General features: G+C 39.2%; 1 protein-coding gene across 5 annotated transcripts in view; it reads right to left on the minus strand.

Moving 5' to 3' along the window:
• The window catches only part of LOC107227284 (WD repeat-containing protein 48), a 503,573-nt gene extending 477,679 nt beyond the window's left edge, over positions 1–25,894 (minus strand). For all 5 annotated transcript variants that reach the window (XR_006904708.1, XR_006904707.1, XR_006904706.1 and 2 more), the window contains exons 1-7: positions 25,707–25,894; positions 25,291–25,507; positions 24,989–25,201; positions 19,973–20,268; positions 18,324–18,509; positions 17,045–17,365; positions 16,526–16,628 (exon numbers count right to left, since the gene is read on the minus strand). Coding sequence is in view for 1 of the 5 variants with exons in the window: in XM_046741750.1 (XP_046597706.1) it covers positions 16,526–16,628; positions 17,045–17,365; positions 18,324–18,509; positions 19,973–20,268; positions 24,989–25,201; positions 25,291–25,507; positions 25,707–25,754 (1,384 nt within the window). In the remaining 4 variants the exon portion in view is untranslated. The remainder of the gene's footprint in view (positions 1–16,525; positions 16,629–17,044; positions 17,366–18,323; positions 18,510–19,972; positions 20,269–24,988; positions 25,202–25,290; positions 25,508–25,706) is intronic.
• Positions 25,895–27,481: the final 1,587 nt, after the last annotated feature.

Below are 27,481 nucleotides of genomic sequence, written 5' to 3' on the forward strand. Positions count from 1 at the left end.
TGACACCTTGATGACCGCCGATCAACGATTCGTGGCATTCTCTGATTATTTCTTTTCGTAAACATTCGTCTGGGATGACAGTCGTGTTTCGACAAAGGATGATTTGAATTTCTAAGTCTGCGAAAATATAGGATAGAAGTTTTCGGATAACGCGAGGATCGAGAGCGTCTAAACTGTCATCGGTTATCGGGAGGGCAAGAGACTTTAGGTTTGAATCGGCTAAAGCCGTTTTCAGTTTGGACAATAGCTTGAAGATATCGTATAGATTGCTTTTATCTGAGCCTTTTGTTTTCAATACTAGGGTGAAAATACGTCGACTATTGTGCTTAGATTCAATGATATCAAATTTTCGCGGACGAGGCCTCATTACTATTTTTGGGTCTATCATATTCTCGCCGGCAAGTTGGGCTGGTATACCTTTGATCCAAGCGCAGTCTGTCGATATGAAGTGCGCATAGTTGGTTTTGAGCATCAAAAGTCCATCATTGGTATCTTTGACATTGTCCGATACTGGTATGTCGTCCAAGTTGTCAATAAAATATGCGAAACCGTGAGGGTCATTAATTTGATCATCGTTAGTGTTGAGAGCACTGTCATGGTTATGGTCAGTAATTTCCATATGGGAGTCGAATTGTTGAGTGCACGTATAGTATTCAGCGTCTGTGAGCAAGTCGGAACTGTCGTCGTTATCAGAGGTGGGCGGGAGGGGCGAGGGGGGAGGGGAACAGGAGTGTAAGGAAGGGTTCGTCGGCCTGGAAGTAGCGGGGGGGTATCTCCTAGCGGGACGCGGAGGCCCGACAGGGGAGGGCATGATGACGTCAGTGGGTGGGGGTGGAGGTGGAATCGGACGGGGTGCTGCAGGTTTAGTCGGACGTTCCGATTCCTTTCGCAGATGGCGACGGGGGGGTAATCCAGATGTGGAAGGGACAGGGTCAGGGAGGTTAGTATAAACGAGTGGGGGTGTAATGCAGGGGCGCGCGGTGGCAGGAAGCGGAGAGTCGAGGCGGCAAACGGTGATTCTTATTTTCGAATTTTTGAAAACGTAATGGATCATTCTGCGTACCGCGCTCCATTCTAATTTGTCAAGTCCGCAACCTATCAATGGTATCGAGACGGATGTTACGCCATCTTCTTGCAAGGTTTTCCTAAAGTTAACCAAGGTGTCAAAAAAAACGTGGGGCAAGGGTTTGTCGCTGTATTTGGATTTCGTAACTAGGTTATAGATTTTCCGGTTACCATGTACCACAGAAATAACGTCAGTCACAGTCGGGTCGAATTCTCTAAGTTGTTCGCGGTTTATGAATCTACGTTCTGTCAGTTCTGAAGCGATTCCTTTTGACATTTGGCAGTCAGCCGATATGCAATGAGCCAAGTTATCCTTTTGCTGTAATAGGTCAGCTTTTATTTCTTTGATACGTCTATTACGCATGAGAGGAAAAGTTTCGCTTTCTATGAGGAAATCGCTATAAGCAGGGCCCGGTAAATCGGTGGTTGGACAAAGGTCATCGGTTCCTGATTCAGTTTCTGGGGTCTGTAAGTCATCCGAGCTAAGGGAAGAATCTGAAAAATAGCTCAGGTATGGTCTTTTATGAGGCCCAGGATTTGTTGAAGAATTTGTTTCGCGATGGCGTTTAGGTTGGTGATGTTCTGGGATCGGTGCCGGGGTAACGAGGGGGGTTTTGAGCAACGGAGTTTCTTTATCGCTGAACTCATCGTCGGAGAGATCAGAGGAATCAGAGGCATCAGAGGAGTATATCATCTTACAGGGTTGTGAGATTTTAGGGTGTTTCAGTGGAGCTGGGTTGGTGGACTCGTCTGTGGTCTGTCGAGGGCGTCTGGGGTACTGATGAGTCTTTTTAGTGCGTTTTTTTGGTTTATCGCTAGAGGCTTCAGTCGTTGGACGGGGGCGTTTTGCATCTATGGGAAGAATTTGAGCGGTGTCGGGCGGTGCGTTCCTGGACAGAGCATCAGCGTTGGTATTAGATTTTCCGGACTTGTATTTCGTATCGAAGTCGTACTCTGCTAGTTCTAAGCTCCATCGTAATAAACGGGAATTAGGCTTCTTGACGCTTTTTACCCATTTGAGTGGCTCGTGGTCTGTTATTAAAGTGAACTTCTGACCATAGATGTAGGGGCGGAAGTGATTCATACTCCAGTAGGCGGCTAAGAATTCTTTATCAGGTACCGAGTAGTTTAATTCAGCGGGCTTGAGGGCTCGGGATGCGTATGCTACCGGTAGGTCGGCACCGTCTTTATCTTGACTGAGAACTGCACCTATCGCGAATTTTGACGCGTCTGTAGTGAGCGTGAATGGTTTGTTGAAGTCCGGGTGTTGTAGAATTGGTTCTTTGCATAAACAATCGCGTAAGGTTTCGAAGGCAGATTGGTGTTCGGACGTCCAGATGAAAGGGGTATCCTTCTTCGTTAAATTGTTAAGGCATTTAGCAATTTTTCCAAAATTTGGAACAAATCTTCGGTAATAACCTAAAAGGCCAAGGAACTGTCTAACGTTTTTGGGACTTTTGGGGACAGGATACTCTTTTACAGCTATTAATTTACCAGGGTCAGGTTTTACTCCTGACTCAGTTATGAGGTGTCCGAGGTAAACGACTTCCTTGCGCAAGAATTCGCACTTGTCTGGCTGTAGAGTTAAACCAGCAGCGGTTAGTCGCTTCATTAATTTCCGAAATTTAATTTCATGTTCTTGCAAGTTTCGAGCGTAAATAACTATGTCATCTAAATATACGAACATCTCGTTGCCTTGTAGGCCTAGAAGGACTTGGTCCATGAGCCTTTGAAACGTGGCGGGGGCGTTCTTTAGTCCGAAGGGCATACGAGAAAATTCATAATGGCCTCTAGGTGTCGAAAATGCAGTTTTCGTGCTGTGGTCCGGATGCATGGGAATTTGGTGGAACCCGGAAGCAAGGTCGAATGTGGAAAAGTATTTAGCTGAGCCAAGCTGGTCAAGGATTTCCGTGATATCGGGCATGGGGTATGCGTCGCCGACTGTTTTTTCGTCAAGTTTTCTGTAGTCGATTACCATACGCCATCGTTTATTGCCGTCACTATCCGGTTTTTTTGGAACGATCCACACCGGGGAATTATACGGAGATGAGGAATGTTTAATAAGATTTTGTTTGAGTAGTTTATCAACTTGGGATTCGATTTCGTCTTTGTGAATTTTGGGAAAACGGTATTGTTTGGTATGAATAGGCGTATTGTCCATCGTGGGGATAGTGTGATGAGATAAATTGGTGTGGCCTAATTTATCACCTGGGAGGTAAAAGAGATGGTTAAATTCTGTTACGAGGTTAAATATAGATTGTTTTTCGGTCTCATTCAAATGATCAAGATGTAAGCTGTTCTTTAGGACGTCCAATCTTTCTGACCTACTGTCAGTCAAGAGTACTGTTGCGGCACCGGGACAGGGTGTACTGTCGTCAGGGATAGGAGGATCGGATTGCAGTTGCGCGAGGTCAGTGGACTGGATGGGGCAGGAGGGGGGATTATTAGTCGGTCGCGATGTACGCTTGGCGGCAGAAAGAATTAATGAGTTGCTGAGGAGAGGGCCTGGGTGCAAAACGAGGGTTTTGGCGCGGGCATCGCTGTGGTGGTTACTCGATGCAGTGGGCGTAGCGTTGGGCGTGACTGTACTCAGTGGCTCGTCGAACTCGTCTAGGGTTACTGTTGGGGGTCTTATCTCTACGGCAGATTCGTTACAATTGAACGCGTACGAGTAAGCTATGCCGTTCTGGTTTTCAACTAACGCTTCACCACATAGAACATTGTTGCCTAAATCGATGCGTTTAAGGTAACCTACTTTAGTGTCTGGGTTCGCAACTATTAGTGGGATGGCTTTCACGGTACGGGCCTGTATTGTAATTACGCGCGTTTTTTCGGGCGCGGACGAGGGTTCATCGAATTTACTAAAGTGGATTGGCAATGAGGATCCAAGCATCACCGAGTTTGAGTTGAAAGAAATAGTTGCTTTCTCTTTTCGTAAGAAGGGCTGGCCTAAGATGCCGTCGTGCGGAATCGGAAACGAGTCAGGGACCAAGTGAAAGGTATGGGATTTATTATTAAAACGTATTTCCGTTTTTGCGATAGTTTGCGTCTTTTTGTCTGTTATACCAGTCAGCGTCAAACGTTCGTCGGTTGTTCGTCGTACAAGGGGCCTAACGGAACTTTCTTTGACCAAGTTGACGTCTGCACCGGTGTCAATAATAAATGTAGATATTTTTATTAGCTCGGGGGTGTCGATCGAAATTAGTGGAGGGTCAGCTGAAGCTGTTATGAGGATATGACTTGAAGATCGGAACGCTAGTTGTTTGCATTGCTCGCGGGCGCGTTCTCCCCGCGGGCGATGTTCCCGTTTAAATGTTTATTTGAGTCTGCATTGCCTTGGTTATTATGCGGAAAGGATCTACATCGGTCTACTGTGTGGCCTCTGCGATTACAATTGCCGCAGTATAGTTCTTGATTTCTGTTGGTCCTGTTGCATTCATCGTGGAAGTGGCCCATTCTGCGACATTTAGTACAATATCTTTTACTTTGCAAACGGTGACATTCCGTGATGGAGTGACCCTGGTGGTTACAAAATTGACAAGTGCTGGGCAGAGCATTAACGTGGTCAGCAGAACTGGTGTTCGGATGGAGCGCTTGGGCGTAGGTTCCGGGTTCGGTACGAGGCGCTGGTTGATAAACGTAACCACGTGTGGGCAATGACATCAGGGGGGGGATAGAGGAGGCCGCGGTGGGCACCTGAGACGGAGGAGCAGTATGGGGGGGTAACGGCAGACACATGGGTGTAGAGGGGGTAAAATAGTGTGCAGAGAATTGCATCTGACGGTTAATTAGCTCGGCTTCTTCACCTTCGGCGATGCTGACGGCAGTTTCGAAGGTTGGTAATGGTCTGATAGTAGCGATTCTCCACTCCAATTCTGGCCGAAGCCCTCTAATAAACGATCTAGAGGTATCCTTCTTTAGATCGTTCAGTAGAAGCGTTGCTAAGTCTGGTGGGTGTTTGGCTATGATTGCTGTGCTTATTTCTTTTGATATTGCTCTTATTCTGCACGAGTAATCTATGATGCGCTCATATGGTTGTTGTGTAATTCTATCTAATTGAGCGGATAACTGGCGTATGGGGATATCCGGGCGGTATGCTCGGCTAAGGGCAGTTATGAGGTCCTCGACGTCATTACAGTTAATGCCTATTAAATATTGAGATGCGGGGCCTGTAACCTTTGATTGCGCAAATTTGGCGAAAGTCATTTTATCCGAAGCTTTTATAAGAGTCTCTACGTGACGTAATTGTTCTACAAATGAGTCAAAGGGCATGTTGTGGCCGTCAAAAGGGGGGATTGTCGGCAAGACATCTTTTACTGACCAAAAATTTGAACCGGTTTCGTTAATTGGTGCCATGTTGATTTAAGCAGGGTATTGCAAGTACAGGAATAAAAATATCAACTTAATACTAAGACTTAGAATAGACTTACAGGGCGAAGGTAAACGCAAAAACAGAGTACAGCATGGTTCTAGGCAGCTGGACGCAGGTGAAACTTGAAGAGGCGATACACGTCATGCGTCGGCACGAGGAGGGTATAGATGAGGTACTCCGTGGCGTGTTGATAAATAAGTGTGGTAATCCAGGTCTTAGGGCGATGTCACTTTCGGGTCCAGGTTCTCGTCTCAACAGGGTTGCAGGAGTCCGAATGAGCGGGAAGGGTCCATTCAATATTTGTCGGTTCGAAGGGTGATGTGTTCAGATGCGGTGTGCGGCTTAACTTGGCTATCGCACTGAATTTCCACTCGCTACACAGTTATTCGACGTCGTACGTATCGATGAATTTCAATAGTACCAAAATGTGACGGAGTTATTGAAATTGGGGACTGTTTGCAGAGCCTGTGTCCGTGGCGAGTTGAATAGGTTCTGCGTGCCTGTCACAGTACTTTGTGGCCCAGAGTTCTTTCGTAACACGGCTATCACTGATTGGTACGGCGTTAGAAATTTTGAGCACTGAACACTTTCGTAGAAAACATGCAGCACTGCACTGACGAGTAGGTCGACGGGCAAAACCGCTGCCACCAAAATGTTACGGGGTAGATTGCGTAGGCTCCGATGAGCGGTAATCGGAGCTTACTCCACGCCCAGCCAAGGTGTTATTTGGCTATTGTAGGGTCCGTTCACGTCGACTATGCACTCGCGTGCTACTACTCCCAATGCAGGAAGGGAATGGAATAGAAAGGGATCGGTATTAAGGGAAGGTAAACGATTTAAAGTATATGATTATTTATTAGTGGTCAATGCAACGGAGTCGGTCAAGGGAAAAAGGGTATGGTCTTGGTTTAGAGGGATAGGTGTCTTGCTTGAGTGCTGGGATGGATCTGCGTGCTTCTGCCGGATGTAGCAGGCAAGCTAGCCGCGAGTTACAGGAGAACCTGCTGACTCGCGAACGATAAGGGTAGACTACAGAGCGTAAGGTAACTAAGAGCGTGGGAAAGGAATATGAAGTCTGGAGGACGTAACAACGAAAAAAAGTTTTCAGAAAATGAAAAAAAGTTTTCTGAAAATGAAAATAAGTTTTCCAAAAAATAAAATGTGTAAAAATCGTATGGCATATTATCATCATTATTATTGTTGCTGTTGCTGTTGCTGTTGCTGTTGCTGTTGCTGTTGCTGTTGCTGTTGCTGTTGCTGTTGCTGTTGCTGTTGCTGTTGCTGTTGCTGTTGCTGTTGCTGTTGCTGTTGCTGTTGCTGTTGCTGTTGCTGTTGCTGTTGCTGTTGCTGTTGCTGTTGCTGTTGCTGTTGCTGTTGCTGTTGCTGTTGCTGTTGCTGTTGCTGTTGCTGTTGCTGTTGCTGTTGCTGTTGCTGTTGCTGTTGCTGTTGCTGTTGCTGTTGCTGTTGCTGTTGCTGTTGCTGTTGCTGTTGCTGTTGCTGTTGCTGTTGCTGTTGCTGTTGCTGTTGCTGTTGCTGTTGCTGTTGCTGTTGCTGTTGCTGTTGCTGTTGCTGTTGCTGTTGCTGTTGCTGTTGCTGTTGCTGTTGCTGTTGCTGTTGCTGTTGCTGTTGCTGTTGCTGTTGCTGTTGCTGTTGCTGTTGCTGTTGCTGTTGCTGTTGCTGTTGCTGTTGCTGTTGCTGTTGCTGTTGCTGTTGCTGTTGCTGTTGCTGTTGCTGTTGCTGTTGCTGTTGCTGTTGCTGTTGCTGTTGCTGTTGCTGTTGCTGTTGCTGTTGCTGTTGCTGTTGCTGTTGCTGTTGCTGTTGCTGTTGCTGTTGCTGTTGCTGTTGCTGTTGCTGTTGCTGTTGCTGTTGCTGTTGCTGTTGCTGTTGCTGTTGCTGTTGCTGTTGCTGTTGCTGTTGCTGTTGCTGTTGCTGTTGCTGTTGCTGTTGCTGTTGCTGTTGCTGTTGCTGTTGCTGTTGCTGTTGCTGTTGCTGTTGCTGTTGCTGTTGCTGTTGCTGTTGCTGTTGCTGTTGCTGTTGCTGTTGCTGTTGCTGTTGCTGTTGCTGTTGCTGTTGCTGTTGCTGTTGCTGTTGCTGTTGCTGTTGCTGTTGCTGTTGCTGTTGCTGTTGCTGTTGCTGTTGCTGTTGCTGTTGCTGTTGCTGTTGCTGTTGCTGTTGCTGTTGCTGTTGCTGTTGCTGTTGCTGTTGCTGTTGCTGTTGCTGTTGCTGTTGCTGTTGCTGTTGCTGTTGCTGTTGCTGTTGCTGTTGCTGTTGCTGTTGCTGTTGCTGTTGCTGTTGCTGTTGCTGTTGCTGTTGCTGTTGCTGTTGCTGTTGCTGTTGCTGTTGCTGTTGCTGTTGCTGTTGCTGTTGCTGTTGCTGTTGCTGTTGCTGTTGTTGTTGTTGTTGTTATTATTTTCGTAGTACAGAGTATGGCACATGTGCGTACAAAGGAGATAAAATGTGGAAATATTTGTATATTCAAAATCTTTTATTGTAATTCGGAAAATACATACAAATTATGTTACATGTCTGTTTTATTTATCCAACTATTATGCGAATTATCAAAACCCAACCACTTCACATAGAACAGATTCATCCGTTTGCGTAATACTTTCCCCACAAGGTAGCATTGGGATATTTCACTTTGGTGAGCTCTTCCTCATAGAAGCCCCCCTCGATGGGATGATCTTGATAATCGGTAAGTTTGTAGGTGGGTGGATTGGTATTTTTCACCTCACTCACGGTGAATATTTCAGTCGTTCAATTGGGTGTATAGCCTTTTCCGAATACATTCTTGTACTTGCTGATTCGAACTCGATCGCCTACACTGAATTTCCGCGCTCGATCTGAACAGCTGTTTTTCATTCTCCGTGCTAACATCCTGTAAGTTTTATTCGAATCGTGCGATGCTTGGTGCTATTGTAGGACTTCATTGAATCAACCCAAAAGATTAATCTACTTGTGAAATCCTAGGAGAGTAAACCGCATCCACATTTTATTTTTTCAATGTTCGACTAAAACATTCGCATATCGACGCCTTTAAGTTGCTGAGTGTCAAATACATGTTGATATTGTGCTGCATCCTGAGGGCTTTCAATTTTCTGTTGTGAAATTCTTTGCATTGATCAACGTATAGATGTGCAGGTATACGGCTCTGAGTCAGTACAGATTTCATAGCAGCAGCCGCATCTTTCCCCCCACCACGGATGAGGATGAAACAAAAATGTGACAACGGTGTTAAAGTGGGTAAGCGTGTCAAGGATGCCAAAAGTGCAACGTTGAAAACCGTCACGTTTAACGATTATAAGCATCGCATGGGGAGGCTTACAAAGAGTTGGTCCATACCACGATGCCTAATACGTAGTAAAAAACATGAAGTTAGTCCCATTGTACTGAAAAATTGATGTTGAGTTGGCAAGACTGTAATATGCAACTGGTACCTGGACAAACAGACGCAATACCTTGAGGGGGTTACCACCACCCCCACAATAAACTGACCATAGGATAGAACTGAGGGCATAGAACTGCTGTAAGGACAACCCCATCATCAAACAGAGATAATTCTTCAACAATACGATAGATCCGTGCGAAACTATACACATTTACCACCACGGTTGAAGACGAAACGATACATATCAACATTATCAAAGTGAGCAAACGTGTCAAGGGATGCGAAAACTGCAACGATAAATAACATCACGTTTAATGATTATAAGAACCGTCTGAGGGGCTTACCAAGAGTTGATCAACCTCACAGTGTTTAATACGTAGTAAAAAACGCGAGGTTAGCCCCAATGTACTGAAAAATTGATCATGAGTTGACATGACGGTAATATGCAACCGATACCTGGGCAAACTGACACCAGAACTTGGAGGGTGTGCTGCAGCCCCGCAATAAACTAGCCGTAGGCTGGAACCGAGGGCATAGAACCGTTGTAAATATATGCGTTTGATACCCAGGGCAATACTTCATGAAGCAGAGACGTTTCGCCAGCAATACGATATTGAGCAGATCGAAGTTTTAAAATTCGAATACCATGTAAATTCATGTATTCATCAATTATTTATTTATTTATTATTAATATGTTGAACAATTATTCATATTTATTCGTTTACCACGAAAAAAAGTTTTCCGAAAATGGAAAAAAGTTTCCAGAAAACGAAAAAAAGTTTTCCGAAAACTTTTTTCCCATTTGATTAACACGTAAAAAAAGTTTTCAGAAAATGAAAAAAAGTTTCCAGAAAACGAAAAAAAGTTTTCAGAAAATGAAAAAAAGTGTTCAGAAAACGAAAAAAAGTTTTCCGAAAACATTTTTCCCATTTAATTAGCACGTAAAAAAAGTTTTCCCGAAAACATTTTTCCTATTTAATTAACACGTAAAAAAAGTTTCTAGAAAACAAAAAAAAGCTTTCAGAAAATGAAAAAAAGTTTCCAGAAAACGAAGAAAAATTTCCGAAAATGAAAAAAAGTTCACCAAAAAATAAAATAAGCATTAATCGTATCGAAAAATTATAGATTATCATTATTATTATTATTATTATTATTATTGTCGTCGTCGTCGTCGTCGTCGTCGTTATTATTATTATCATTATTTGAAGGCCTTTGATCACGGCAGGCGATGGTGGAGGTACCCCCTGCTACCAGGGTCCGGCACTATCGACGTCGAGGCCGCCTGCAGCCCCTCTGTACCGCGGTCTAGGAGGACCTCGATCCTCGCCCCTTCCAAGGTCGTCGCAGGAGCTGTCTTTGCTCGAGTAGTAATTACCCCTGGATTTAGAGTTCACATGATTGAGGTACGCATACGACGTCCTGGCGCGGAGCTTCGGGGGCGGCTGTTGTGCCGAAGGTGGTCTAGTGGAGTACGTCTCCCGCAAAGCATTTCTAGATACCAGGTTCGATTCCTGGCACCGTCGTTAATTTTTCTATTCACCAAAAACATGTTCGAATTCACTTCTCTTTGCCAATGCCGTTAAACAATTTATCATCGACTTCTCTAATGCTATATACTTGAAGTTCTGTCCCGATTTGTGTTACCTGTAGCTCAACTACCGTTTTATAACTCGTCACAGATTTTGTTGAATCATGGACTACTAGCAACTCAACTTTGACTTCGTATTTCCCCACTTTAAGAGAACAATGAAACTCTCCCCGAGTTGAAGATTGTCTTTCGACCGTATGCAAAAACTATTCTATCAGACCTTATTGCCGAAACGCAACTTATACCTTGCTTTTTGCACCATTGCCACGTATCATGACTTATAATATTTCACGCTGATGCCGAATCGACTACGATGGCCATTGATATTCCACCTACTTCAGCGGAATCTGTCTTCTCGATCACATTATTGATTGAATCCCACGCCGTCAGTGTGAACGCGTAGTCCACCGCGCTGTTGTCCTGGCCCAAGGGGCTAGTCACTCTCGAGAATACTCGCGTCTTACTGTCTTATTTAACTTATTTGCCTTATCTATCTAAAGACTCGTCGATACTCATCGGTACTCATCACCAGCAAATAAGTTAGATAAGGTAGTAAGAAGCGACTATACATACATCGAGAGTGACTAGCCCCTCGTCCTCGCTTCGACCATCTTGACTTGATCCGACTTCTATTTGTTTTGGTTATTCGGTTTCTTTTGCCGCTCTACTTTGTTTTTAGACGTCTTTTCCGTTTTACAGACAATCGCGTAGCGACCTCTCTTCTTGCACTTCGCACATTTTTTATCCCTAGCTGGACAAATTTGTCACTTGTCATGTGACCTGAACGACCGCATCCGAAGCATTTAAAACTTTTATTCTGATCTCTAGCCATCCCTGGCGACTTGTTAGAAATCCTTGTGACCGATTCCCTACTCGTCAACTTGGCTTGTGCCATCGAGCACTTGCACGATGTCTAGTACGTCTGCCAAGGTCATCTTTTCATTTTCCAATGAACGTTTCCACAATTCCGACGACTTGCACCCACAAATGATTTGGTTCAAGCTTTGAAGTAGCATCAACATTTGTCCAAAATTGCAGTTCAAACTTCTAATATTCGGATACATGATCGAGATTTCTTTTACTTAGATAATATTTTTATTAAGATAATCAATGTCATTAAATATGATTTCTTTAATTAGAGTAATACCACCTTCACCAGCTTCTTCATCACATAATCGTGACTGCCTGATTGGTAGCTTTTCTAAACAATTTACCATCTATGACTGAACCCTCGACAATATGAAATTGAGCCAGATTACTTGTCACGGCTATTTTTAGGATTTTTGTTGCTAGCGTCTTCACTTTTCCTGCTACCCTTGTTGGTATATCAACTTGTCATGGGAAATCCCAGACGTACATTCAAAGTAAGCCAGGTTCCTCATGATCGTCAGCTGAGATGCACCACCGCTGATAACGTGGACTACGAGTCGTCCGCATAAGTTGCTTTGTCTTACACATCTTACGCGTGGTTTTTCACCAGGCTGTCTTTATCCTCAAGCCACACCGATGCTTACGTTATATTTCCTGCGTGTCCATTTTTTAATCTTTACTTTATTCGCAATAAACAAAAGACGACCTGACAATTAATCCACCTGATTGAATAACTTATCTCGTGGTAAGCCTCGAAATTCTCTAGGCTTACCTGGCAATCCTAGGCCCGAGAACGAGGCGATAAGCCAATACCGATCGTGTGACAACACAGGTAGGTTTCCACACAATAAACTCATATGTCTTCCTAGGGGTTTATTATATGGGTAATCCGTCTCTTTGATCACTTTTGTCAAAAATCATAAATAGGAGCCACATTTTTCCCCTTCAGTACATTTATGACTCGTGCTCAAGCCTAAGTTATACTTTTCATTTACAGGGAGATAAACCACGTAGTTAATTATGCTACTGTTACAGTTACTTTCGCCGTGGTCACAAGCACACTTGTAACACTTACCTGCACTATGGTGCTTTTTAGAAAAGTCGATATAGCCGCAGCATTTAAAACATCTGTTTAGATTAAATTCATCTACTATTCTACAACTTTGCCATCCTACGTATATTCTTTTTGTGTTCATGAAGACAGAATATACTTCTCTGTTTACTTCAAGGGTTCCCGTGTGCGACTTTGTGTTCAGCTTCCTAGTACTTTGGACATTCGGCATTCTTAATTTATCTTGCAGATCATAAAACTTTTTTCTCTCGATGATTTCCTTTTCTAATGAGTCATTTTTATAATCGAAATCTGCATTAATTCCTATAACTTTTATTAAAGGACTCTTCTGCTTGTCGATCGTGACCTTATACTATTCATTGATCACTGCTGTTCCATGAGGTTCTTAATTTCGTTTCCACCAAGGCATTTCAAAATGATTTTATTCTTATTCACTTTTTTGTATGTAGCAATTACAGGTGTTTTAGCAATGATTTTTTTCTTTATTTCCTTCTCAACATTATCTATATTATCTTTTTAACTACACTCTATAATCATAGAGGGTATGTTAACTTGATTAAAGCTATTGTCCATTATACCTTTGCTTGCTTATATTGCCAGATTTCACAACCTGAGAAAATGCGATGTTTCTGTTAGTGTTAAATTTTTCAATCAATAGACTATTTTTGCTTTTTAATTTGTCATATAACTTCATCTGGAAATTACTGTATTGGTCTGAATATAAGTCGTGGTTTTTGGTAAGAGATCTTACCCTCAAAAACCGTACTAGACTTATATTCGGGACTTTGTAGGGAATTAGCATTATCAACTGAAAACTTCGTTATCGATCGATAATCCTAATATTTTAGCAATGCTACGCATATTCGCGCAGTGCGCGTGCCCAATCTCGAAGATCGAAGATTCAAACTTCAATTTTTCGAAGCATCAGTCTGAAGTCGGGGTAAACAAGTTGTTAATTTGATATTTCACGCGTGTAATAATTGAGAATTGTGAAAAATCAATGTTCGGAGTGCATATAGAGTGAAGTCTCGGGTTTCACAGACAAATCAGGTACAAAAAAAAGTTCGTCATAGTTATAATGCGAACTTCAAACTAATGGTTGTGCGGGAAGCCGAAAACACCAACAATTGCCGAGCCGTGTTAAAATACGATATAATAGAAAAAATGTATGCGACTGTTTTAGAGCACATAGATCCGGCTTCTGCCGGATTTCTATACAGAATTGGATAATCGAGTCGCAGCCTTTGTGCGCGAAAAAAGAATGCAAGGTTTGGCAATTACGTGCGGAGTTATACAATTCAAGGGATTGGAAATAGTTCCATGAGTATTCCACGAATGCGGTTTAAAACTAGTATGGGATGGTGTAAGTGTATGATGAGAAGACACGGTTTAACTGTACGGTAAAGAACACCTCTCGCCCAGTGCCTAGCCAATGATTTCGAAAAAAAACGTAGTCAAGTACCAGCGATTTGTATTAAAATTAAGGAAAGAGTACAACTATCTACTTGGCCAAATGGTTAGTGCTGACTAGACACCAGTATATTTTGATATGCCATCAAATACGACGGTCAGAGGTGCAAAGAGCGTACTCATCAAAAGCTCTGGAAGTAAGAAATTAAGGATAATTGTAATGTTGGTGGTGCTAACTGACAGCACTAAACTTCCACCGCACGTTGTACCAAAACGCAAACGGTACCGAAAGAAACGCTACCACTTGAAATATACGTTCGCTGCCAAGACAATAGGTGGATGTCTGAAGATCTAGTGCAAGACTGGCTGAGAGTGGTATGGGATAAGCGACCTGCCGCTCTGCTGAGTTGGAGGGTAATGTTTGTTCGAGATGCTTTCCGTGGGCACACAACTGTCACCGTAAAAAGTCAAATCCAAAATTTAAAGTCAGATTTAATCATTATCTCAGGAGGCATTTTGTCTCACAAGGAAACTGCCTGAGGTGCCCCCCCCCCCCCCCCCGATTTCGACCATTTGAGGATATATTATTCTCCATCAAAATATAAGCGATACGTATTTCTTTTTATCGGCGGAAGAACGGTTTAAAGGGGTGAATACCTTGATAGTGGTGGTAACTTTAATTTCTTCAATGGTATACAAACCATTCCATGTTAACTTTCCGATTTCTTTCAATGTTTTTTATTTGAACATATGTTCAAATTGTCGAAATCGGGGGGAGGGGGAACCTCAGGCAGTTTACTTGTCAGTTACAAGTCCTGGACAATGGTGAACAAACCCTTCAAAGGCAAGCTGAAGGGTTATACGAACTGGATGCTTGGAAGCAGATCTTGGACTCTTACACGGACTGGAAAAATATGGAAACCGTTTGTTCCTTTATTGTTGCAATAGATAAAAACTGCCTGGCAATCTGATTCTATTAAAAGTGAAACTATCGTCGCAGGCTTCAAAAAATACTGCATAAGCAACGAAATGGATGGAACTGAAGATGACGTGCTCTGGGAAAATGAAGATGCTCCCATCCCAGAAAACAAAAGTTCAATGACCGAGAAGAGCTCTGTCAAAGCCTCAGCAACTGGGAAGGACACCGATGAAAACTCTGCTGATAGAAATGTACCTAAAACCATGTCTAATTTTGTTTGACTCAAGTTCAATTTATGTAGTAATATGTAGTATATTCTAAAAAAAACTGCAATATTATAAATAAATATCCACCTGTGATAATAGGTAGTTTGCTTCTGAAATTTGACCTACATTCGGATCCAAAAAAAGTCCTGAATCAGAGGTAAAAAATTTGGGGTCTAATTGTATTCGGGCCAATACAGTATTTTTGGCGGTTCAGCCTCGAAAGTAACATTCCCATCTTTCACACCGTCTTTGCTGTTCTCTTTTACTTGCATGTTATCTTGGTATGACTTTTTTATATTTGGCTCTTGACTGGTTTAGGTAACGGTACATATTTACGTAATATGCAAGCACTGCTTTAGTAATGAACGAATCACGTAAGGAATAATTATCAGTATCTCCCTGTTGACACTTGGAGGTCATGTCCAGATGAGCATCATATATTCCGAAATCTCGTTTCTTTTGATAGCAACCTTACGAAGTCACATTTGAACCACAATTTTTCGCACACTAAGAAGTCACACATTCCATACTCTCGTCTCCCATATTCTAGGATCTCATTTCTTTTGGTAGCAATCTTACGAAGTCACTTTTGATCCACAATTCTTTGCACACTAAGCAAACTATAGATTCAACTGCTGTGTCTGGGTGTATATGACATTTAACAGTCAGCGTGACTCCCGGCACGTTATCGTTGAGGTCCAGCATCTTTCAATTATCCGAGTATGTATCATATAAAGTTCAAGTTTTAGAATAGCGATTTAAAACGAAAGTTTTTTTAACTTCATGTTACGAACTTCAAAAATTGCTGTCTTCGAAAAACTACACCCATTAAAAAATCGGGGTTTTTAACAACAGTGAAAATAGATGAGAAGTGATGAATTTTGTATTAGAGTCTGTCCCTTTTCAAGATTTTCAAGAATTCAAAGTTTTATATAACCGAGAGTAAGCCATAAGCAGAATGTCAAATCGGTATAAAAAAAATGGTTGACGTTGAAATTTTTAGCATTGATGAGCGATGCCTTTTAACGAAAAATTGTTATTTCCCAATATCGGGATGGTATAAAATTCACTACGTTGTAATAAACCAAAACAAATTCAACACCTTCAAAGTTATTGTCAAATTGTAAATTGGCGAATTTTCTAAAAATATTTCTATACGTTTACCATACTATCTTCAGGTTCGTAAAAATTTGAAGTCTTAAGAGTTAAAAACCGAAAAAAGATCAGAAACAATCAGATATAAATCATAGATGTAAGCTTTAGTTGAAAAGCGGAACTAGACAGTAACCGACCTTCATTGAAATGATTAGAATGGAAAAAACATTAAGTGTCGAAAATTCAATTCCAATTGGGTGTAGATTAATATTTCAAGGTGCATAAATTAAAGTAAAAGTTGTTACGAATTTAATTGATAGTCTTGATCGCAAACCAATAGTTGAAGACAAATTTCTTCTATCATATCTCAGTTGCCGTGACACTCGACAGCGTAATGTACAACTTGAATATAAAAAATTGAAGCCTAAAAATGTCAACATACCAATGACACGGAATTTTGAATTCAACAATATTTTGTACCTTTTTGGTCAACAGCATCGTTGTCAGCCAAGTTCGTTTCTTTTGCAGACACCCATGCAGAAAAACAGTCATTTTCGTCCTGGCCCAAGTGTATTGTCAGCATCTATAAACGACAATAAAAATCTTGCAGTAAATGCGATAAAACGGATTTAAACAATGATCAGTAATGATTTATCGAACAAAACAAGATACGGATCATTCATCAGACAACTGAAATTCGACAGGCAGTGAAACCAAAAATAAGAGACTTGTCAAATGAATGCATGCCGAATATTTTTTCATTTCAATTTCCGAGCCAAAATCTAAGTAATTTGATATTCGTTGAAGCTAAAAGAGTATTATTAGTATCTGTTCACAAACTACGATAGTCGCTCAGCGTCAGGGCACAGGAAACTTTGATCAAATTTGTCAAACAGTACGATAGTTTTGGTTACTAAACGACAATAAATCACTGTCACTATACAAAGTAAAATTTTATTCTGGACGAATATGCAGGTAATAATGGGAATAGCAACTGACCCCGGTTTTGAGGTCGACATTGAACCAGTTAGGGACATATACAGTCTTATTTCTCTTCTTCACTTCCTGCTCAAAGTCTACTCGTCCAAGATCAACGACTTTGACAGCTTTCAAGACATCATAAAGCGCCACATTCTCCTCAGTGTCCCGAGTCAAAACGTGTCTTCTGTCATTTAATACATGACAATGCCTAACTGCAGCACCACCTATAATTTTTTGTGCAGGGTCCGAGTTACGTGGTCCCATAGTCCTCAAACCACCTCCGTTCCCCATTGCGTCTTCGCAATAGTCACCACACTGCCAGTCTTTTTGAGTAATTGTCTGCATATCAAAAAGAAATGTGAAAATAAAAAGTCTCAACTTCCGCACAGTTATAAACGAACCGATCTGCAACCTTTCGTCTACCTTTGTAGGATTACTATTTTTAGTGGGTTGCAATTTGACTTTGTTGTAGCCTGCACGATGCTATGAAAATCCCTGCATTTTTTGGCCTTAACGGTTACAAAAAACGCGTTGATCAATTTTATCACGTTTTTAAACTGAATCTTTTGTCTTTGAATTTTCATTTGTTTACATTTCATTGCGCGAAAAAGTAGACATTCTTCAATGTATGCTAAAATTTTGAGTGGCATGAACATGGCATCATAACAGGATTGGTACGAATATTCCAGGGATTTAGCATTTTCTGAATATATTTTATATTAGGGGAATTACGGACTCAATTATAATCCTACTTTAATTCCACTAAAAATTTCAGAACATACAAAAAATTGCTACTTTTTTAGACCAAAAATAAATCTATTTTTTATTTTTCCTACGATGAACTTGCAAAATTCAAAATCGCTGTTATTTTCAAACCGCTCAAACAATTGTAGAATATACCTACTTCAAAATATCTACTGTTCAAGAAAAAAAAATAAACTTATTTTTTGGGCGTTCGAATCTACAGAACTCGAAAGGCCAACAATCATGTTCCTTAGCAGTTCATAAAGATTTACCGCAAAATGGATTTCACGTTCGGAAGCATCATAGATTTTTACCAAAAACACATTAACTGATATTTTTTTTTTTTCTTGACAGGAAAAGTTGAAATTTTTACCTAAAAAATGGAAGATTTTCATCTCGTAGTGTATTTATAAGTATATTAAGTATAAAAGTATATTAAACTGAATAATATCTACAACACATGCAATTTGCAACCAGGTTGAAATTTTCAACTTAAAAAGCTAATTGGGAAGATGAGGAATCGGTCAAAATAAGGTTTTTCCTCTTCACATACCCAATTATTTATGGTAGATTCACTTGTTGCTACCCACAAGCTGGTCTGATCGGGCGTCATAGCCATTTTAAGGATCGGAGCATTTTCCTCACATATAACAGTACATTTCTCAGTTGCTCTCAGCTCTGTCATTATTACTTTTCTATCTCTTCCTCCAGATATCACATGACTGAATGTATCCGTGGCCTAAATTTGTGTATTAAGATTCAGTCAATAGAAATTCAGTAGAGGGATGATATAAACATTTGACACTTTTGATTCTGAAGTGATATCAAATAAATTCAGGGTCTTTGAAAAGGTTCGTAGAATTACAAGAAATGTTTCAGATTTTCTAATTTCGTGTAAAATTTTTTTTTTTATAGTTATTATAGTTATATCGAGTATACGCTTAGAAAAGCTTGAAATACTTTTCGTAACTTTTCAAAGTGTGTTTCACATATTTGTCTTCATTTTTTTGGCTATTTTAACGTAAATGCCACACTATGTGGCATGATGATCTGATATCCTTGGCCAGCAAATGTATCATTTTTAAAAGGAATGATTATTCCATACCGCCAAAGTATTTCATTTTGCGAAATAGTACAAAGGAAATGATTGGTATGAATACCCCCCTTGCAGGGGTACCCTAGTTGATTTCGACGTTATCGTATATATCTAAATATCGAAGTCCATGCATTCTAAACGCGAAAAAAACCTTAACAGCCCCATTCTATACACAATCCTGAACAAAAATACTCCAAAGCACTTTCGTGTGACGCAGAAATAAAGAAATGACATGAATTCTGCAAAATTTACTATTGCGATTTTAGAGAATCCTCGCTATTTCTTTTTTTCGGCCTCAAATGAAAATAGTTTGGAATGGTTTTGTTCAGAATTATATATAGAATAGTGCTGTTAAGCCCTTTTCGTGTTTGAGATATATGGACTTCGATATTTGGAGATACATACATCAATATCGAAATCCAACAGGGCACCACCTTAATATTTCTGCACAAGAGTTCTTGGATAATGCGAAATTCTCAATATCATGCTAAGAAAATTGGGTTATACAATTTTTATGCAAAAATAAGACGTAGCAAATCCAGTGTTTTTAGTTGCAAATTTATGTTTGATATGACCTCACTCTCTAAAACATAAGGTGCAACTGAACCAAACGGCCAGAATGTGTAGTATCATTAATTCAGTTATTTTCACGCAATATTTAGTTGTTTTGGAAGGTTTTCGTCAAGACTTATTCATTTACCAAGGTCAGCAAAAAATCTAGTGATTCTTAGGTAAATTAGCGTCTTCATTGGGAAATTTAGCAATTTAGAAACAATTTAATGATTCTAGTGGGAAATTTGATTTTAACATAATTCCATATTTCTAGTGGAAAATTTAATTATAAAATGATTCTTTGTTTTTAGCACGAAATTCGGTGATTCAAGATTGATCACGCATTCTCGTGTTAAATTATGTGTGAATCATACTGAGAGCATTTATTATTGACAGTTGATTTTTCATGAAAACAAATCAAATAATGGATGTTTTTTGTAAATTTGATACTTGATAAAAAAACACCTAAAGGAGTTTAATATTTACAATTTTAGCAGAATTCATGAAATTCTCAAGTAGGATAATGATAATCTGAGTTGAAAGACAATACGTACTAGTAAAGCCCAAACGCCTTCCGTGTGTACCCTGAAAGTTTGTATGCACCACTGTTGGCCAAGAGACCATAATTTTATGGTACCGTCTGAGCTTGCAGAGAGACATTGAGTACCATCTTTGTTTAACACCAAAGCTTTAATATTATCCGCATGCCCCCTGAGCTTCATCAATTTTGCACATGACCTGGGATCCCAGACACGCAACACTTTCTCGGTACTGCCACTGACTATCACAGTCCCAGAAGGATTCATCGCCAGGCTGTAAATAGAGTCCTTATTTCCAGTTAACGAGGATGCTGTAAAATAAAGTACGTGTACATCTATATATGATTTTTCTTATGTAAGTTACAGAGTGGCCCTCAATTTTGTTTTAAACACTCTCCAAATTTTCCTCCCATTTCCCAACCCAAAATTACGCGTTTTCCCTACTTCAACATATTGCATTTTACAACACTTTTTCTTTACTTTTAAAAACACTGAGATTCAATTATTGATTAAATAATAAGCAGACGGTTTCCAATATTAGTAAATATAAAGGCTAGATATTCAGCATACAAATTCCCATTGTGATTAATATCATCATAAATGAATATTGATAATCGAGAGAGCTCAGCAGCTGAAATAAGAGGTTGAAAAACAATGAAGCAAGTGTAACTAGTCACAAAAATGATGAAGGCAAGATTACAAGTTGCAAAAGATGCACTAACTACTTTGTAAACGATTTCATTAAAACAATCAATTTTTGACATTATGTAAGATTAAGTCTGCCGCATAAAAAACAGGATCGTCAGAAAATTTTATGCGTTGATGCGTGAGAAATTAGGAATTACTGCTGAAAAATACCCAATAATGGAGACAGACATCAGGTTCACTTCTTTACTTTTATAACAGTAATTCCAAAGTGTGGTATGTTCTGTAATTCTATATAAAATCTTGTACTTCAGGAACAACGAACAACAATAATGAGTAGGGATAAAAATGTAAGAACATCCAAAAAATAGAAGAGTCACAATATCAGATTTTCAAAGACTGGAAAAGCCAATTCATAGAAGTTTAAGATGTAGAAAATCGAAATAAAGAAAAGTCAAAATGTAAAGAGGTAAAGTAGTACACCATAATATATAGAATCATTAGACTTCTGACGATACTATTTTTGCTTGCTATATTTGCATTCATTCTGACGATTTCATACTTTGGCTTTCAACATTTTAAAATCTTTTCACTTTGATTTTCAACATTTTGAAAATCTATAAATAATAATGGATCTTCGTGTTTTTGTAAATCCAATATTGTTGTTATAGGATAGAGGGGAGGTATTGACGAACGGCTATCGATACGTTTCTATACCCACTCGATATGTTGTTTCAGGTATCTTTGGGTCTGATTTCGTCACTGCTCTTGAGTAAAAGAATGGAGGAAGGAGTAAGAATTGATTCAAGGAAGGTTTATGGTTGAATGTATAAATGCTTTATTGGAATAGTGAGGAATTTAAATGTATAGTTGAACAAAGTGGATTGTCTGAATATTGGAATTGGCATACAGTGAAACTTCTCTTAACGGACACCTCCCAACAACGGATTCCGCTTTACAAGAGACAGTCTAAAAATCTCCAGAAGCACAATTCACACGTTAATATTATCCTGAATAGCGAACACTCCTCAATAATGGATAATATTACTAGTCCCGAAGATGTCTGCTATTACGAAGTTTCACTGTATATTTCATGTAGGATGGAATAGAGGTCGATTACACGAACGTTGGGATTGAAGTATATCTGATGAACAATAAAATAGAAGTGTTTTAGGACAAAAATTGTGAGTACACGAAAGGTGCTGGAATCCAGAATAGTGGGGAATAGAATAAGTGAATTGAGGGCGATAATGAGTAGTGTGAGGCTGGATGGTAATAGGACAGGATGGAGACTATAATGTTACTATAAGGAATGTGGAAGAATTAGCAGGTAGAGTTGGTCGAAGAAGATGAGGAAAGATGTGTGGTGGAACACCAGACGTAACATTATGATCGTTCTATTTTCTGATCTTACGACATTTTTATCCCCACCCATTATTCAAACAATCCAGAACTCTTTGAATAACTGATTTTTCATCAAACTTCTCGTTAGATTAGCGTTGTGAACTTCAACCTCATATTGATGCAACATGTTTGCCTCAGTAAACTAAATCAAATCAGATGAGTGGGATACAGAATAATTCATTACAACATCTTTGCAATTTCAATGTCTTAGAGATTGAAATTGGTTTTTAGTTTCAAAAGTTGCAGATATGTATTTATGTTTAAAAAATCTAATTTGTTCAAATTCGAATAAATGTCGATAAAAATTGCCCTGTGTTCGATCTGGACGTCTGTAATGTTAGCAGAACCATATTGGAAAAATTGATCGTTACAGATACCATAATAGGTGCTCTTTAGGTGCTAATTAGGTGTCCTTTTCAAAAATTAGGTGCTCGATTCCATTACCTATAAAAAAGAATTTTCACTCTGAGCTGCTGACAGAATGTCATCCTGGCAGCACGTAGTCTAAAGACGCGGAATATTGAGTATGGAAAAAATTTCTTTATGCAAGAATTAGTTGCTCTTCAGGTGCTCTGTTCAAAAATTAAGTGCTTGAATTCATTATCTTAAAAAATGCATTTCCACTTCGTAAAATTGTCAAATAATGGCGGTAGAAAAAAATAGTTGACCCAGGAATTATGTGCTCTTTAGGTACTGATTGTGTATACTATAAAAAATTAGGTGCTACATTTCATATCATTCGCAATTAAGTTTTACGTAAGCTTGCTGATGCAATGTATCGTCATGTTAAAGGAGCAAGTCACCCGGCTGGTAATTTTTTTGCTTGGGGTAACTTTTTACACAGAAATCTGCAGTGAAAAATATTCTTCAGACAGTTTTGAATTATTTAATTTCTAAATAATAAAGGTATCTCAATATCCATCATCTGATTTCTTTGGAGTATCATTTGAAGCTCAGTTAAAAAGTTGCAAATCTCAAACTCAATTTTTACAACTTTTGAAACGTTTTTTTAGATTAAAGTGCGTTTTAGACCAGTCATCCAAACAGCTTTTAACTAATGATTTGACCAAATGAAAGATCGCATTTTTTTTTTTTTTTTTTTGAGTATTTCCCAAAAAATGTAACATTTGAGAATATCGATGTGCGCCGGGCTGAATGTGACGGCAAATTATAAAAAAAATTCCGCTAGTGCAAATCCAAAGTTTTCCCATCAGTTTAATTGAAATAATTCCGAAATGACGGCTCTGAGCATAAAAATGTACAGCACTTTTCATGTTTGCTATAAAATTTCCTACAAGATGAAATTGTTTCCGAATTTTTAATTTCAAATTTGGAGACGAGAAACCGTTCTTTTAACGGCTTTGAAACAATACTCAATTTCAACAGATGATTTGGAAAATCGAAGATTGGGTGGTTCATTCCATCCCTAATCTAATTCCAAACCTCCCTCCTTGCGCGATTATTAGGTTGTGCAAAATCGGTGCTTAAACAAAAAAAATACCAATTTTCCAATTCAAGGTCCAGCATGAACGGGCACCTCTATATAGGTCCTGATTTCTTGACCTAGAGTAAGACATTCAAATTTTCATAAATCGCCATAAAAATGACTTTTTTCTGACTTTTATTAACTTTTTTGATTTTTTGAAAATTTTAGTTTTAATATTTCAGTTGCCTTTAGGAGTACAGAAATTTGAGGTTCAGATATGGATAGAGCGCGGTATCCTGCTTATTTTGAGAACAATACAAAGATTACACCTCCAAAAAGCTGCCCTCTCCACATGCTCCAAAAATTTTTTTTAAATCATAGATTAAGGAGCTATTTATGCGTTCTACAATGCCGCAAACCGCGATTTTTGAGCTCGTTTCTGTTACGAGAAAATCCATTTTGTAAAGTGGGGGGATCAGCTTACCGAAAAGCTAGCCCCGCCACAGAAAAAAAATTTTTTTTAATCATTTTGATCATGTAAGAATTAGGAACTAATTAGGAACTCCTGAAATACATTGGAAAAAATGTCGTAGAAACAACCCCTATGGATATATCCACGCCCAATCACGATGAGAGGAGAAAACAAAATTCAAAACGATGAGTACTGGCATGTTGTGTGAGTTGCTGTAAAAAAAAAATTCGCTGCGATGAATTTGAAGGGTAGTTTTCTGATGATCGGAAACAAATTGGAACAGGGGGTTATTAGGGGGCAGTATCTCAAAAATCAAATCATTCATGTCCGGTTAGCTCTTAGATCGCTGAACATTTTGCCATAAAAAAGAAATCGCTGCAATGAATTTTAAGGATGGTTTTTTTTTTTTTTGTTTTTTACTAAGGATTGAAAATCAGAAATTGTCACCACTGGTATTTAAAAGCTCTTAAATCAGGCAATCAGCACCTAAAAAGCACCTAATTCCTGAGTCAACCATTTTTATTCTACCGCTATTATTTAACGATTTTTTGAAGTGTAAATACATTTTTTAAGACAATGAATTCGAGTTAAAGAGCACCTAACTCTTGCGCAGTCATTTATAGACTACCATAACAATGGAAAACCATAACCAATATTGGACATTTTCAGACTATGCGCTACTAGCATGACATTGGGTCAGCAGCTCAGAGTGAAGAATCTTTCTTATCGGTAATAGAATTGAGCATCTAATTTTTGAATAGGACACCTAATTAGCACCTAAAGAGCACCTAGTTATGGTATCTGTAAGAATCGATTTTTCCAACATGGTTCTGCTGACATTACAGACGTCAGGTTTCCTGTGTATGCGTGGTTATATTAACATTACAAATTTTAACCTTATGTTCTTTTGAACTTATTTTTGATTCCAGCAAATTCGAAAATAATACTTTCAGTTCATTTTAATTTATTTGAACTTGAAGACCAATGATAAAGATTAAAAACATAATATTCCTAAAAATATTGTGGCAGCCAGATGTTGCATCAATCGCAGAACTATGAGCGAGATTCAAGTGATCATACTTACTGGTTACTGTATTGTTGCTAGCAGTGAGAGCAGTGAGAGTGTTGACATCCCATAGGAATATTGCTCTGTCCAATCCGGCACTGGCCACCTGTTCTCTGTCCTTGGCATAAGCAAGCGCTTTCACATAATCTTTATGCGTACGCAATGTAGACATACAAAAGCCTTTGTGAGCATTCCAAACTTTGACTGTTGTGTCCGAACTAGCTGATATCACTGAGAAAATTGATAAAGCAAAATGAGAGTAAAGAATTTGAAAGCATCAAAGAAGAAAGACAACGTGGCAAGAAGTCACTTTGACTTACAATTCTTTCCACCGCAACACGACACAATGTCGTTCACCCAGTCAGTATGATGTTCCATTGACTGGATGTACGGTTCTTTTATATTTTTGCAGTTCCATATTCGAATTATACTGTCTCTTCCTGCCGAATAGAGTCTGTGCGATACTGGATCATACTGCAGTGAGTTTACGCCAGCTCTATGCTTACGTTCAACTTCGTCTCTAATTACCATAGACACCTTTTACCGTTGCAGAGGAAAGGAAGATTCGATAATGAGCAATGTAACGCAATAACATCATTGCGAGGAGCAATGATGGTGTAGGACAAGAAGTTACATACAAATATATGATAAATGTAACCTGTCATGTTAACATCTCGTATGATGATTTGTTTACGTTTTCACTAAGCTTTGGTTATACGGACTGATCCGTACTCACCTGGACTTTCTTCCGGGCGCTTTGGCCGCCTGTCTTGTGTGCTGCCATTGTCCAGACTTGGCCTAAGCACTTTTTGAAGACATCGAAAACCGTAGAGGTCCGATTTTTAATAAAATAGGAAGAGAAATACCGAATTCAGCTTAGATCGCGTTTCACCACTCACGATCAGCATAAACTACGCAGTGTAAAGGCAAGGAAAAGTATGTCGTATGGATTTTCAACTAAAGAAGTGACCACCGAAAAGCGACGGGGTTCAACAAGTCACCAGAAAGGCGCTCATAAGCAATCAGAAGTGACGTCCTAGCAGTCAATTCTGGACAAATTACGAGATAGACTCAAAATTGAATCGCGAAAATGAATAGGGTTGTCTGATAATAAAAAATTTTATCAGATCATTACTATATTATTAACATTATGTAATTTAAGTAAAAATTAAAACGTAGAAATGGATTTTAGAATTGTATTTGTTGAAAAAAAATGAATAAAACAAAATAGCCGGCGGAAAGGAACGCCCTGTCATTGCGAAGGATGTGGCGTGACGTCATAATTGGATACCTACGTGAGATCAGTGTAAATTTATATGGACTAGACTTATTTTATGCTCTGTACTGTAACATCCGACCGGAACGTCCGTATGTTTTATCGATTATTGTTATTATTATTTATCATTTTTATTAACTAACCAAACTCGACGTACAACAATCTTGTAACCGTAAGGTATTAAAACAACCGTCTAACTATTTGGAATATCCCTAGATAGAAATAACTATGAAATTCACTAATCAAGGCTTAAAAACCATGTTACGAGATGTAGTTCGCACTACAAAGAGCTATAATATTATTATACGTTATTATATATCATTATCATATTAACACTATGATTAACTAACACCATTATATCCAATTATTATAAAACACTCGACAATGCCATTTGCACATTTTGAGCTGATACCTACACTATATGCAACTTACGCTATACCGTATAATCTGGAGAGTAGAAGACTGTGAAACCATAGATAAATGTATAACCGATATTATATAAAGATAGATGCACTGCTGCAATAATCCATAACACCAGAGACTGCAAAACATTCAAAACCGTGAATGCCAAATATCCGTCATGAATTATACTTTCCACCGTAACGCCGTATTGTAGGTAACGTGTGCAGCGTTTTGAAGGTAATGCTGATCTCCAATGTGGAGCCATATAGAGCCTCATCTGGAGAACATATTACGAAGCTTAACGACGAAACGATTGTAGATGAATCAACTAATGGGATTATCTTGTAAAGCGAAACAACCAAACAAAATTACAATTAACGTATCAATACAATAACAATCAACCCTTTTAGGTAAACAAGGCTTGTACCAGTTTTGAGGTAAAACGTAAGAAAACATATCCCTAGCTCCTTACAGGTATTGTACGACACCAAGGAATTAACTCAAAGATGTATACGTGGCAACGCCTAGTAACAGACAACCAACAAACATAAGAACAATGCTCTAATACTTTTCAAGCCGATCTATATCAATATAAGAATTAACAATTACAGAAGAGGATTATACAAAAGCACATATGTAAACCAGCTCCAAAACTACGAATTATCAAATTGTTAAATACCCTAAATCTCTTAAGATTGTTATAACACGAACACCTAAGAATATTCGCAGCAGCGCAATCCTAGTATTAGATTTAATATTAAATAAATAGCAACTATGTCCCACTATTGTACTCCAGGTGAATAATGATAGTAATTAATTATAACACATATGCA

Source organism: Neodiprion lecontei, chromosome 5 (genome assembly GCF_021901455.1).
Source record: "Neodiprion lecontei isolate iyNeoLeco1 chromosome 5, iyNeoLeco1.1, whole genome shotgun sequence".
In the NCBI taxonomy this organism is placed as follows: Eukaryota; Metazoa; Arthropoda; class Insecta; order Hymenoptera; family Diprionidae; genus Neodiprion; species Neodiprion lecontei.